At 55.8% G+C, this 13,432-nt stretch overlaps 1 protein-coding gene across 1 annotated transcript in view; it reads left to right on the top strand.

Annotated features, from left to right (window-relative positions):
• SCARB1 (scavenger receptor class B member 1) overlaps positions 1–13,432 on the top strand; it is a 58,666-nt gene that overhangs the window by 41,370 nt on the left and 3,864 nt on the right. Inside the window, exons 9-12 of the mRNA XM_040443472.1 lie at positions 2,764–2,882; positions 5,716–5,789; positions 8,913–8,964; positions 10,081–10,227. Coding sequence (XP_040299406.1) covers positions 2,764–2,882; positions 5,716–5,789; positions 8,913–8,964; positions 10,081–10,227 — 392 coding nt within the window. The remainder of the gene's footprint in view (positions 1–2,763; positions 2,883–5,715; positions 5,790–8,912; positions 8,965–10,080; positions 10,228–13,432) is intronic.

Raw genomic sequence — 13,432 nt, 5'->3', positions numbered from 1 at the left:
CCTGGCTGAAGTCGGACGCTTAACCGACTGCGCCACCCAGGCGCCCCAAGATTTTTCCCTTTTGTGTTGACATGAACACGTGTACCGAGAGGTCCCCAAGCAACACGTGCAGTTTGAAATTCCACAAAGCGCACGGACCCGTGTAACCGGCACCCGGATCATGACTCTCGGCTCCTCAGACTTCCGTGCTGTGTAAGGTCCTCAGACTTGCTCAGCAGAGCCTCTTAGTCATAATCTGTGGCGATCCTGGGCTTCGGTCTGGCTGGGGGCACCACAAAGCTATAAATGGCTGACCACTCATTGCCCGTGCCGTTTGGAAATCAAATAGAAAAGGGCACGTGCATGTGTGCTTGCTAGGAAAAATCAAGCGTGCTTAGCGTCCGAAGCAAGTGATGGCACGTTGGTCTCACCCACTTTAGGTTTCCCCAGGCTTGGACGCACGCGGGGGCTTGTTTGAGATTTGCGACCCTCAAGGGCCTGACGAGGTGACTGCCCCCCTTACTGAGGGTCTCGCTTCTGCCGTCTGTAAACATGGGGTCCTCGTGTTTGCTTTGGTGGTCTCCTTTCACGGCAGAGATGGGACAATGGGAAATGAGGTTTTCCGAATTGTGGGACGTTGTCTCTGGGGCTGGGATGCTCAAGGTAGCTTCGAAGGTCCCAGGAGGTGGCTTTAAGTGACATTGACCGACTTGGGAGAGAGGCTTCGTGCTTTCCCAGTCCCTTACCCTCCTTCCAGGTACCCCCAGCAGAGTCTCTGTCGGTGCTAAGAGGCCTTTCCAGCGCCCATCTTTTTTTTTTTTTTTTTAATTGAATTATTATTATTTTTTTACATTTATTTATTTTTGAGAGACAGAGCACAAGTCAGGGAGGGGCAGAGAGAGAAGGAGACACAGAACGTGAAGCAGGCTCCAGGCTCTGAGCTGTCCGCACAGAGCCCGACGCGGCGCTCGAGCTCACGAACCGTGAGATCATGACCTGAGCTGAAGTCGGACGCTCAACCGACTGAGCCCCCCAGGCGCCCCTCGCCCATCTGTCTTTTAAAAAGATTTTTATTTTTTTTTATTTTTTAAAAGTTTATTTATTTATATTGAGAGAGAGAGTGCACCAGCAGGGGAGGGGCAGAGAGAGGGGGAGAGAGAATCCCAAGCAGCCTCTGCCCTGTCCGGACAGAGCCCACTTTGGGGCTCAAACTCATGAACCACGAGATCATGACCAGAGCCAAAATCAAGAGTCAGACACGTCACCAACTCAGCCACCCAGGAGCCCCTAAAGTTAACCATTTAAAAATGTTCAGTCCAGGGCTGCCTGGGTGAGTCGGTTAAGTGTCCGACTTCGGTTCAGGCCATGATCTCACGTTTCGTGAGTTCGAGCCCCGCATCGGGCTCTCTGCTATCAGCACGGAGATCCTCTGTCTCCCTCTCTCTGCCCGTCCCCACCCCCCTGTCAAATTAATGAACATTTTTAAATTTTTTTTTTTTCAACGTTTATTTATTTTTGGGACAGAGAGAGACAGAGCATGAATGGGGGAGGGGCAGAGAGAGAGGGAGACACAGAATCGGAAACAGGCTCCAGGCTCTGAGCCATCAGCCCAGAGCCCGACGCGGGGCTCGAACTCACGGACCGCAAGATCGTGACCTGGCTGAAGTCGGACGCTTAACCGACTGCGCCACCCAGGCGCCCCAGAACATTTTTAAAAATGTAAAAAAAAAAATGCGGTTCAGTGGCATTTAGCACATTTACAATATCGTGCACCTCCCGTCTCTGTCTAGTTCCAGAATGTTCTCATCCTTCCGAAAAGAGACCCATACCCGTCACCAGCCGCTCTCCGTCTCCCCTCCCCCGGCCCCTGGTGAGCTCAGTCTGCATTCTGTCTCTAGGATTTGCCTCTTCTGGATCCTCGTGGGTTTTTGAGAGAGACTCCTTCTTTTCCTCGTCAACTCATTGTCCGTCAGGCCCTTTGCACGTTGTCCTGAGCATACGAGGGTGCGTTGGTGTTTGCCTTGCTCGATCAGTTGATGGGGAGGTTCGGCCTCATGTTTCTGGGTGTGAATTGCTCACACGGAGGGGCCCGAGTCAGTCCCTGTTCACACTCGCTGGCGTCCGCCCCCCACACCGGCTGCTGGGAGAGGAGAAGCGAAGCAGGTGCGTCTCCTTCCTTCCCATCACGTTCGGGAGACCTGGCCGCAGGCGTGCGCCCCTCCGCGTCTCCCAAGATCGCCGCGTTGCCTGCGGAATACAGCCTGGGCTGCTTGGCTTGGCGATCGAGATACCCCTTCCCCACCCAAGTCCAGATCTGGCCTCGACTTACCTTTCTCTCCTCAACTCCTGTAATTCCCCTCAATGCCCTGTCTGCTCCACGTGCACCGTGCATTTCCCCACCTCCCTGCCTTTGCTTCTGCCAAACCCTCCCCCTGAAACGTCGTGCCCTGGCCTTCCCTGCCTGGCGTATTTTAACCATCCTCCTTTCCTCCCTGTGATCTCCTCACCCGCGTCCGCCGCTCCTCCGTTCCCATCCCTGGGACACAGGGCTCGTCTCTTCCCAGTGCCTGGCATCTCTTGGGCACTTGACAGGCATTTACAGGCCGGACGAAGGGATGGATTCTCTCTGTCTAGTTATTGTCGTTTGCATTGTGTCATCATCCGCGGGCTCTGCAGGCAGCGGCTCTGTTTCATCCCGTGAGCCTGGCACGAAGCAAGCCTTGGACGTGCTGACGCTCTCCCTTGTCTGATGCCCCCCCTTCTCTCCGCCCCTCTGCCTTCTAGATGCACCCTTGTTTCTCTCCCACCCTCACTTCTACAACGCCGACCCGATGCTGGCAGAGGCGGTGCGTGGCCTCCACCCCAACCCAGAGGAACATTCCTTATTCCTGGACGTCCACCCGGTGAGCCCTTGCCTGTCAGCCTGTGGGGGGCGGGATGCCAGCTTCTCCCCCTTCCCGCCCCCCAGGCACTGAGCTATTCTGGCGGTGGGGTGGGGGGGTGATGGGAAGCCTGGCTTTCCTTGGCATTGATAGCTTCTGGAATGTCAAGCTGTCAGAGGCCCCTACTTTGCCCTGACTCCATAGTTCAAGGGACTCATTATTTCGTCACAAGGGAATTGTCTTTCTGAAAGGACCATAAGACAGTAAATCAGTTAGAATTATCAGCATACCAGTTAGCCAGAGGAGCCCTCTGACCGTGCCAATATATCATAAAGATCTCTAGGTCCCGACGAGAGCCTGGAATATCTTGTAGACAAATTGGGTTCTGGGGAATTTGTCCTCTGTCACATTCTGTCTGCAGGCGGGGACCCAGAGAAGAGGGTAGCAGGCCCACAGAGGTGGCCCTCCTGTGGGCCTATCTTTACCTGATTGCCTTATCTCCTAGTATCGCTGTCACTGTAAAAGGTGCCCATTTGGACCTGGCGGCCTTCGCCGTTGATTAAAAATCCTGCGGGCTTCTGTCTCCTGCATGGACACTCGTGGCCTTTCGCACAGGCCTTTTTCAAACCTCTTCTGCCTGACACCGTTCCACGTCATTTCTCTGCGTGCCCCTCAGATTTTCGGAGCTCCTGGCTCCGTTCACCAGCCCCTGGCACTCCACCTTCTCCCCCTGCCCCGCCCCCCTCTCTTTTCACTAGGAACCCAGGCTAGTTAAGTCAACTGTGACTACACGCACTTCACTTCCAGCAAATGGTGCTTGCACACTCATTATGGTCCAGACACCAGCCGGAGACTTTCACATGCAGTAACGCAGTAAATTTGCACAATTATCTGGGCAGTGAGCACTGCTCCTCCCATTGTACAGATGGGGAAACTGTGGCCCAGATAGGTCACGTGATACAACTAATAAATGGGACCGTTGGCTCCACAGAGGAAAGATCCGTTCTGTTCCGTTCATCGCTTGACTTCTAGCCGTTCGCATAGAGGAACTCAGTAGGTACGGGTTTGATAAGTGGGCAAAAGGAAGTGGCAAAGCTGAGTTCAAACACAGGCCTTCTGAAGCCCCCACCTCATGTCCTGTGCTAATATCTAGTGAATTTTAATGAGGTTAATTTAATGGTATTCATTAATTAAATTGGTAGTAATTAATATTAATATATTATGTGTTCCATTGAAGTTCGTTCTTTCTTGTTAGAAATGTTAAGGCTCGGGGCGTCTGGGTGGCTCAGTCGGTTAAGCGTCCGACTTCGGCTCAGGTCAGGATCCCACTGTTCTCGAGTTCGAGCCCCGCGTCGGGCCCCGTGCAGAACGCTCGGAGCCCGGAGCCTGCTTCGGATTCTGGGTCTCCCTCTCTCTCCGTCCCTTCCCCGCTCACGTTCTGCCTCTCTCTGTCTCGAAAATAAACATTAAAAAAATGTAAAAAAAAAAAAAAAAAAAGAAATGCTAAGGCTTTTCCACATCGTCTTAACATTTCGGGGTCTCCGAGACCACCCCCGAGTCTGACGATTTGCTAGCAGGACTCCCAGACTCAGCATATGGTGGAAATCACGGCTGTGATTTGTTGCAGAGAAAGGACACGGAGTACCGTCTCCCAGGGGGGCCGCACAGGACACACTTAGTTCCCCCAGCAGTGCGGTGAATCATCCCCCAGGGAAGCCCGTTAGAGACAGCGCCCTGGGTGCTCACCGGGGACTTTTCCCAGCGGCACCCTCTGCCTGGTACCTTCCAAACTTCCAGACTCCCCGCGGGAAGACCGACGGTCGGCATAAATCACAACGTTTGTACAAACAGTCCAGGCACAGTGAGCCCCCCTTATCAGTTAGGGAGTGAGGTGGGGGGGGCTCCCGAAATCCAGGTTCCCGGACACCAGCCGCCGACCAGCCCGGCCAGCAGGCCTCTGTGAGGAGGACAGCCTCCAGCCTGCTGCCTTATCACTTTTCCACCCGCGGGTGGACTCCCTCCCAGCCTGTCGGTTCTTGGGTCCAAGCTCTCCCTGGTCGCGGGAGCACGGCCTTTGCGCTGTCCCTCTGTGCCATCGGGGCCCGGAAGGCCTACTTTTCATGGAAGATATTTCCCTTTCCCCCAATGTGCGTGATCGTCACGCAAGCGTTTATGGCCCTGAGTGTGGCTGTTTTCCATCCCTCATTTTGCCCCGCAGTGAGGTGGCGGGAATGAGCCCCTTTTGCAGATGAAGAAACAGGCCTCAGCTAAGAGGCGACAGTTCCGGCCTCCCGACCTCCAACCTCGGTCCCTGTCCTCTTCGGGAGCCACCTCCCTGAGTTGGGGGCCTACGTGTGTGTCGCTTCTCCTGCTGTCTGCTTACCGCTTTAAAAACTCCTCTCTTAGAAGAAAAGGGTAGGTTTCGGCACAAAGGAAGTTTCCTGTCACCACCTCGCGTCGCAAATTACAAATTTCTCGAAAAAAAGAAGGCGGCAGCCATGAAACTGAACACAAGGGTAAAAGATCATTAGGTTTGAGACAGTCAGGGCAAGTTGTGTGACTGAGAGCGACTTTATTCACATGCAAATCTATTTTGCTTGGTCTGGAGGGGGGGGAGGGGCGGGCAACGAGTGGCAAATGTCACTCTGCACTCAGAGAAGCGTCGTGGGCACAAGAGCCTTCGGGGAAGCGTGTGTCTCCCCCCCCCCCCCCGGAAGGGCCTGGAGCCAGCGGGGAGGCCCCGGTGCCCCGGCAGTTCAGCCCTGTCGCCTGCCCTCTGAGCGGGCCCAGGGACGCGGGTTTGGGGGCGTTCCCGGGGCGCGAACCCAGGCCCCTCACCGTGCTGTTCCTACAGGTCACCGGGATCCCCATGAACTGCTCTGTGAAACTACAGCTGAGCCTGTACGTCAAGGCCGTCCAAGGCATCGGGTGAGTGGGTCCGGGAGGAGGGGCCGCGTGGCTTGTTTGGGGGCGGGGACTTGGGCCTGGGGGGGAGGGGGGGCGGGGAATGTCCCCAGGGACCCGCACGTGGGGAGGGAGACGCTCCTCCCGGATGTGCCGGCTGGTCCCCGGCCCGGAACCCCCGCGTTTTCTGTCTTAACATCTGTCCCCCAGATTCAGCAGACTCTTCTGTCCAAGCGGTTTCCCACTCAACAGAAAACTGGAAAAAAAAAAAAAAATTAAATCCTGGCAAAAGCAAGTCTTTGAAAATGGAAACTCACCCAACAGGCATTTTAAAGTGTGACTCTTCCCTTTGTGGGAGGAATATTTTAAGCTATTCCTTTGTGTTTTGCTTCATTTCCGTGTCGCATCGTGGCCTTACCGAGATACAATTCACAAGCCGTTACGCTCACCCTTTTCAAACGTACAGCTGGGTGATTGGAGGCAGATCCGTGGAGTCGCGCAGGGCCGTCGCAGTCCGTCACCCCCAAAGATACCCCCGGTCCGTTAGCAGCCGCCCCCCCCCTCCCCCCGCCTCCCCCAGCCCCTGGCAGGCCCTGATCTACTTTCGGTGTCTCTGGATTTGCCTGTGCCGGAAACGTCCCATAAATAGAAGCGTAGGAGACGTGGCCTTTGCCGTCTGGCGTCGTGTCGTCAGGGCTCATCCGAGGCGTAGCAGGTGGCCGAGCGTCTTCCGTTTTACGGCCGAATCCTGTTCCGTTGGACGCACACGGCGTGTCTTCTCGCTCAGTTGAGGGGCATCTGGGTCTCTGTCGCTTTTGGCCGTCGTGAGGAGCGAACGTGCCCGTATATGTTTCTGGTGGGTGCACGCTTTCGATTCCCTTGGGCAGACACCTGGGGGCGGATCCCTCGCGGGCGTCGCGGGAACTCTGCGTTCAGCGTTGGAGTCGCTGTTTTGCACGGCAGCTGCCCGGTTGGCCTTCCCGCCAGCAGCGCAGGAGTCGTCGGGCCCCCACGATCCTCGCCAGCGGCGGTTGGAACGGGGTGCCATGAGGGGGTGGGTGAGGGGCTGCACCGGTTTAGTCGTGGTGGTGGGGTCTGGCTTCTGTGTTGTGTTTTGTTTTGTTTCTTTACGCATATTTGGAATAGTTTCGTTAAAAAAAGCTTCCCCTACAAAGATTCCTGGGCTGCAGGAATGTGAGCATCTATCTCGCCGCCTTTGTAAAATGCCTTTCAGCTGGAAAGAATACGCTCCTCTCTTCCGCTCCCGCCCTGGCTTTTTATCTGTTTGGGGGCTGTCGGAGGGTGTGCTAGGTGGTGAAATGGCACAGGGGGTTCACCAGGCGCCTGCCCTCCCCCCCCACCCCCCCCAGAGCTCCAGCTCTGGGGCCTGCATCACTTCGTGGGGGGCCAGCAGGTGACTAGGAGAAGCCAGGCAAGCCGGGTGGGGATGGGGCCCAGGACCCGCCCCTCCCCAGCACCAGGGGGCTCACACCTGCCCACTGTGGCCCCATCGGGTGCATTTTCAAAGGCCATTTTCAAAGGCGTTTCTCAAAATCTGCATTTTAACCAGCGCTCCCTTAACTTTCACCTGTGGGAAGTGAATTTGAATCCCCGACAAAGGTTGCTCAAGTCAGCAGGACCCCCGGGGGCCGCTGGATTCTGCGTGGTGGGGACTCCCGGGCCTCTACCCTGACCTGACCTCTCTGGGCCTCTGGGTGCCGGGCGACAGGCACGACAGGGCGACACAGCTGTCTGACCCACCCCCCCCCCCCCCCCAACTCCTTCTGGCCTCGAAGGAACCGGTCTAACAGCGGTGCCTCCCGCCAGCCCCGAGGGCCAGTGGGCAGTGGCCGTGGGAAAAAGCCGGAGACACGGCTGCCCGCACGGAGAGCTGTTTCGCTGCGGCTCGTCCGGGGGACTCTGGCGCCCCGTCCTCGCAAGATCCGGACAGCTGGGTTGCGTGCTCTTTGCCCTGAACTTACACCAGTTCTTACAAACTCAAATAAGAAGGGGCCAGCGTGGACTTCCTGTTGTGTTTCTGTAATGTTTTCTGTGTGTCACCTCCGCGGCGGGTGCCGTATCAGCTCGTTGCCCTGCATGACACTCTGTGTCTCAGGCGGCCCGAGAGAGTTCTGGGAGTGGTGACTGAAGGATTTGGGCCATTCGTGCCGACTCCGGTTCTGTCCCCCTGGTGGGTCCCCTTTCCCCTCCGTCCGGCTGTGCCTTCTTTGAGCAGACCCCAAAACGGTGAAGCTGAAGAATGTTTTGGCCCGTTTGTTCGCTGGTAACGAACAACAGCGATGACAGTAACGAGCTTGGGGTAGTTGCTATAGGGTGGGTGTTCTTCTGAGCACTTTTCATGGGGCCGCATTCAGTGCCAGTGCAGTCCCCACTTGGCGGAGGAGACACAGGGAGGGTAGGTCGCGTGCCCAGGGTCACACAGCTAGTCAGTTGTGTCGGGGGACCCCAAGACAGACCACCGTCCGGTTCGATGATTCACTGGGAAGACACCCAGGACCCAGAACATAGTTGTACTCGTGGCTGTGATTGATTATGGAGGAAGGGTTCAAGCAAAATCAGCGAAGGAAAAGGTGTGCGGGGTGAAGTCTGCGGGAGCCAGGCAGAAGCTTCCAGAACCCTCTCCTGGGACAGTCACATAGGACGCCCTTAATTCCTCCAGCATTGAGTTGTGACAACGCATGTGAAGTGTCTTCTACCAGGGAAGTCCATTAGGGACTCAGCGCCCAGGGTATTTATTGGGGCCTGGTCACGTAGACACCCTCTGGCGTGGACCCAGCCTCCAGACTCTCCAAAGGAAAGCAGGAGGTGAGCATAGTGCTGGGTGCAGTACCATCCCGAATTACTGTGGGCTTTTGTTTCTAAAAGGAACCAGTGGGCATCAGCCAGGTCGCTGGCAGTCCCCCCCGGCCCCCTACCGTGTAGGTGACGTGAGTTTTTAATTCAAAAAGATGTGAGCAGATCGCCGAGTTGCTCCCTGCCAGGAAATACCCCTCTCTCAAGCGGGCACCAATCCAGTCCTTGCAAAATCAAATCCCTGCTGATCTGGACCCTACGATCACATGTCCAAAGCTGCCGGACATAAAAAACATGCTGACAAAACTCACAATGTTTTGTTCTTATTTCCAGACAAACAGGGAAGATCGAGCCAGTAGTCCTGCCGTTGATGTGGTTTGAGGAGGTGAGAGGCTGTCTCACGTTGCCTGCGCGGGAACCGTTGGGCGTGGTGTCTGGGACCCCAGGGAGGGGCCTGTGTGGGCTTTGCAGGAGGGGGGCTGTTTGTGGAGGAGGGGAGGCTGGGCTGGGAGCTGGACGGGGGGGGGCTATAAGACCATCTGTTAGAAGCTTCCTGAGGTCCAAGCGCTTTATATCAATTATCCCACGGAGTTGAAAGGATCACTTGAGGTGAGAAAGACAGAAGCTGCATGAAAATGTGAAGCTCTATCTGGCCCAGGGTGTAATTTTGTAAATGCGCTTGACCACTTCTCCGGAGAGGGAGGAAGTTGCTTTTCAGAGTGTCAGCTTTTCTTTTTTTAAAAAAACTTTTTAATGTTTATTTTTGAGAGAGAGAGAGAGAGAGGACGAGGTGGGGGAGGAGCAGAGAGACAGGGACACAGAATTCGAAGCAAGCGCCAGGGTTTAGGCCCTCGTCGGGTCTCGAACCCACGAACCTTGAGATCGTGCCCAGAGAGCCGAAGTTGGATGCTTGACCAACTGAGCCCCCCAGCCGCCCCCCAGGGTATCAGCTTTTCCCTCGAACTTTCTTTCCTCCCAGTTTTTCAGGGTTCCTTCTGGCCAGCTTGTTTTCTTTTTTTTTTTTTTTCAATATATGAAATTTATTGTCAAATTGGTTTCCATGGCCAGCTTGTTTTCAATCAGGCAGAACTCACCTCTCAGGCTGGACCGGTTGTGGGAGGCGGAGCTCTGCCTCATGGCCCCGCCCTCCCGGGGAGCCTCAGAGCCCGTCACCTTCAGGGAATTAGGACAGATAACTAGAGAATCCGCGGGCAGGTGTCTACGGGCCGGGCCGGAAGTCGCAGCATACCGGGCCCGCCTCCTGTTGGCCGGAACACGATCACGTGGCCCTGTCCGGCTGCAAGGGAGTCTGGGAAATGTAGTCCCGCTTGGGGCCCCGCGGGAACGGAGGCCCCCATAGGCTCCATCACAAGCTCTGGGAGGGGGGCAGTCGTGAGACGGGTAAGGGGCGGGGGACCTGGAGGTGGCGTGGCGCGGCCTCCGTGTCCCGGGGCCTGCCGAGTGCGGCCCAGCCTGTTAGTCTGTTATTCTCCATCCCCAGAGCGGGGCAATGGAAGGTGAGCCCCTGCAGACCTTCTACACCCAGCTGGTGTTGGTGCCCAGTGTGCTACACTATGCCCAGTACGTCCTCGTCGGGCTGGGCTGCGTCCTGCTGTTCATCCCCATCATCCATCAGATCCGGAGCCAGGTAGGTGGCGGCTGGAGGGAGGCCCGGGCCGAACGGCCCCCTCTCGCCTGTCAGGGTAAGCGGGATTCGGATGGGCTCGCCCGGCCATTCCTCCAGTCGCTCCCGCAGACGCCCTCAGCTTGGAGCCCGCCTTGGGCAGCGGTGCCATGTCTCTGCCCGGGGCAGGGGAGCTGCCCTGCGTCTCTGCCTCACTCGCGTCCCGCATTTACCACTTTTTTCTGCCTGTCCCGGGAGGCCTAGGGACCCTCCCTTGGAGGGGCTTTGGGTGGGCTCTGATAATGAGACCTGGTCCTTGAATGGTTTGCTCGTCAAGTCAGCACCTGCTGGGTGCCAGGTTCACGGTCGTGAACGAGGCAGACACGGTCCCGCTCTGGGGGCACGTGGCTTCCCTGTTGGGGAGACAGAAGACCAAGTAAATAGAAAAGATCACTCCGCCGATGATAAAGGTGGCGGGACACGTGACAGGTTAGTGCTGTCCGGTAGAAATCCGTGAGCCGCATCCGGGATTGGAAACTTCGTTTTTTAAGTCGCCACATCCAGTAAAAAGAAATCGATTTTAATCCTAGATTTTGTTTAATCCGGATAGGCCCGAAATGCAGCCGTATGAACATGCAATCAATATAAAAAATACAAATTTAACTGTATTTTACATTATTTTTTTTTACGTTAAGTCTTTAAAATCTGCTGTGTGTTTTAACACGGCAGGTCTTGAATCGGACTCACCCCATTTATTTATTTTTAAATGTTTTTTTTTATTTTGAGAGAGAGAGCAGGGGAGGGATAGGAGAGAGCGAGAGTGAGCGAGAGAGAGAATCCCAAGTAGGCTCTGTGCCCAACGCATGGAGCCTGACACGGGGCTCGATCTCTTGACAGTGAGACCGTGAACTGAGCCGATATCAAGATTTGGACACTTAACTGGCTGTGCCACTCGGGCGCCCCTAGACTCACCCCACTTAAAAGACCTAACAGCCCTATGTGGCTACTGGACCAGGGAGCATTGTATTCAAGAGGGTCTGGGACAGCTATAGAGAGCATCCGGAAAGCCTTCCCTGAAGAGGCAGAATTTAGGCTTAGATGTGAATGCTAATGAGGCAGTCAGCACAAAGTCACAGAGGGAGTGCTTCAAGCACACGAATAGCCAGTGCAAAGGCCCTGAGGCGGGGATGGGCAAGCCGTGTGGGAGGGGCCTTGGGCCCCCGCGGCACCTGCTTTCTTGCTTCAGCTTTGGCAAACAACTCTTCTGCTTTCTCCTCTTTTTGGGGGGGCGGCTTGCACGCTTGCTTGCTCGCTGGGGGCAACGATAAACCTTCCCAGACTCCTAACATAGGTTTCGGACCCTTAACCCAATGTGCCTTCCAAATTCCCCATCCTTTAGGGGGAAAGGTTGGCCCTGGTGCCAGGGTGCCAAGGCCCCGGAGCTCTTATCATGCCAGTGCTCTGGTGTTTGAGTCCCTGGTGATCGAGGGGTGTAAGCAGCCTGTTGGGGGCCCAGGGAGACCGGGCTGAGCAGACCTCGCGCTCTAGGGAGCGCAAGGAAACTCCCTATAGTTTTTTGCCTGATTTACGCTAGGAGGGTGGAGGGGACCAGAAGCCAAGGCTCCCAGCCTGTGGATCCCTCCTTGGGTGCTTCCAGCAGTGAAGGTGTACTGTCACAGCCAGGGGACCCAGTGGACTGGCTGGATGTGTCCTCTCTGTCTCCTAAGTGTCCGTCGAAAGCCAGAGGGGGAAGGAGAGTGAGGAAGCTCGTGGGAAATCGCTGGCTAAGGCCCCTTCCCTCCAGGCCTCCAGGCCTCACCACCCTCGGACCCAGTAAGGACGTCTGTTTTCACTGAGGACGCAGTCCCTACAGGTGTCACTGGAGGCCAAATAATGGAAATTTATCCCATTATGTATTTTTTTTTGCGGGGGAACTTAGCAGGCGTTAGGCCTTACGTGTTTTTTTATTTTTTTAATGTTTATTTTTGAAGGAGAGAGAGACAGAGTATGAGCGGGGGAGGGGCAGAGAGAGAGGGAGACACGGAATCCGAAGCAGGCTCCGGGCTCCGAGCTGTCCGCACAGAGCCTGATGCGGGGATCGAACTCACAGACTCTGCGATCATGACCTGAGCTGAAGTCGGATGCTTAACCGACTGAGCCACCCAGGCGCCCCTAGGCCTTCCGTGGTTTTATGTGATTTGTCCCGATTTTAAGAAAATAATCATCATCACATGCTGGTGAACTCAGCACATTTTAATTGCCGAGAAATTTTTCTTCTCAAGTTGTTCTTTTCAAATAGCCAAGCTGTTTCTGGTGCCTTTAAAACGCCACCTGCTCAGCCCGCGGGTTCTTGGCCAATACGCCCTGTCCACCGTGGCCCATCTCCCCACCCTGGCTCTCGTCCAAAGCCTGAACGTTCGGGCCGACAGCCGCCGTTCCTGCGTGGCTAGTCTGTCCGACCAGGCGTGTTTCCCGAAGATGCCCGCATTTCTGTGTCTGGTGAAGGGCACCCACTCCCCGCCCCCCACCCCCAATCTCAGCCTCTCTGGTCGGTAACGGTTGTTGGACTTAACACCCCGCTCTTTGCTTTTCGGAGATTGAAGAACCTTTTGCGTTTGGCTGCAGAGTCAACTATAAATTAGCTTGGTTATCTTCTAGGAGAAATGCTATTTATTTTGGAGTAGTAGTGAAAAGGGCTCAAAGGATAAGGAGGCCATTCAGGCCTATTCTGAATCCCTGATGACATCAGCACCCAAGGGCTCTGTGCTGCAAGAAGCAAGATTGTAGGTGGGTACCAGGTAACGCCCCCTCCCTTCCCTTCCCGTAGCAAATAGAACTCTGGCCGCTTGACCCACTTTGGACCTCACCCGTTTCTTCAGCCTAAACTTCTCCTGGGGTGTCTGCAGACCGTAAATTCGTACTTGTAGATTTTGCTGGTGGGGAACCCGCCCTTCTGACGTGAGGAGCAGTGCATGGCAGTTTCTTTGGCCCCCGGCGTGGTAGGGGACGGTGCAGGGCGATCGCGTTCCGCGGGCTGACGTGTTCGTTGCCCAGGTTGTCTTAGAAACGTAGGGTCCAGGTTCAGGCCACAGGTGCTTCTCAGACCTCTGGTGCAGTGGACTCCTCTGGGAATGTAAGCAGTTGGCTCAAAATTGAGACATTGAGACCCCTGCACATCCTTCTAGAACGGGGGGGGGGGGGGGGGGGGGGGGGGGGGGGGGGGGGGGGG

This window comes from Herpailurus yagouaroundi, unplaced genomic scaffold (genome assembly GCF_014898765.1).
Source record: "Herpailurus yagouaroundi ecotype Mexico unplaced genomic scaffold, PumYag 191, whole genome shotgun sequence".
Taxonomy (NCBI): Eukaryota; Metazoa; Chordata; class Mammalia; order Carnivora; family Felidae; genus Herpailurus; species Herpailurus yagouaroundi.
Note: the sequence above shows the minus strand (reverse complement) of the source record. Positions and strands in the feature narration are given on the sequence as shown.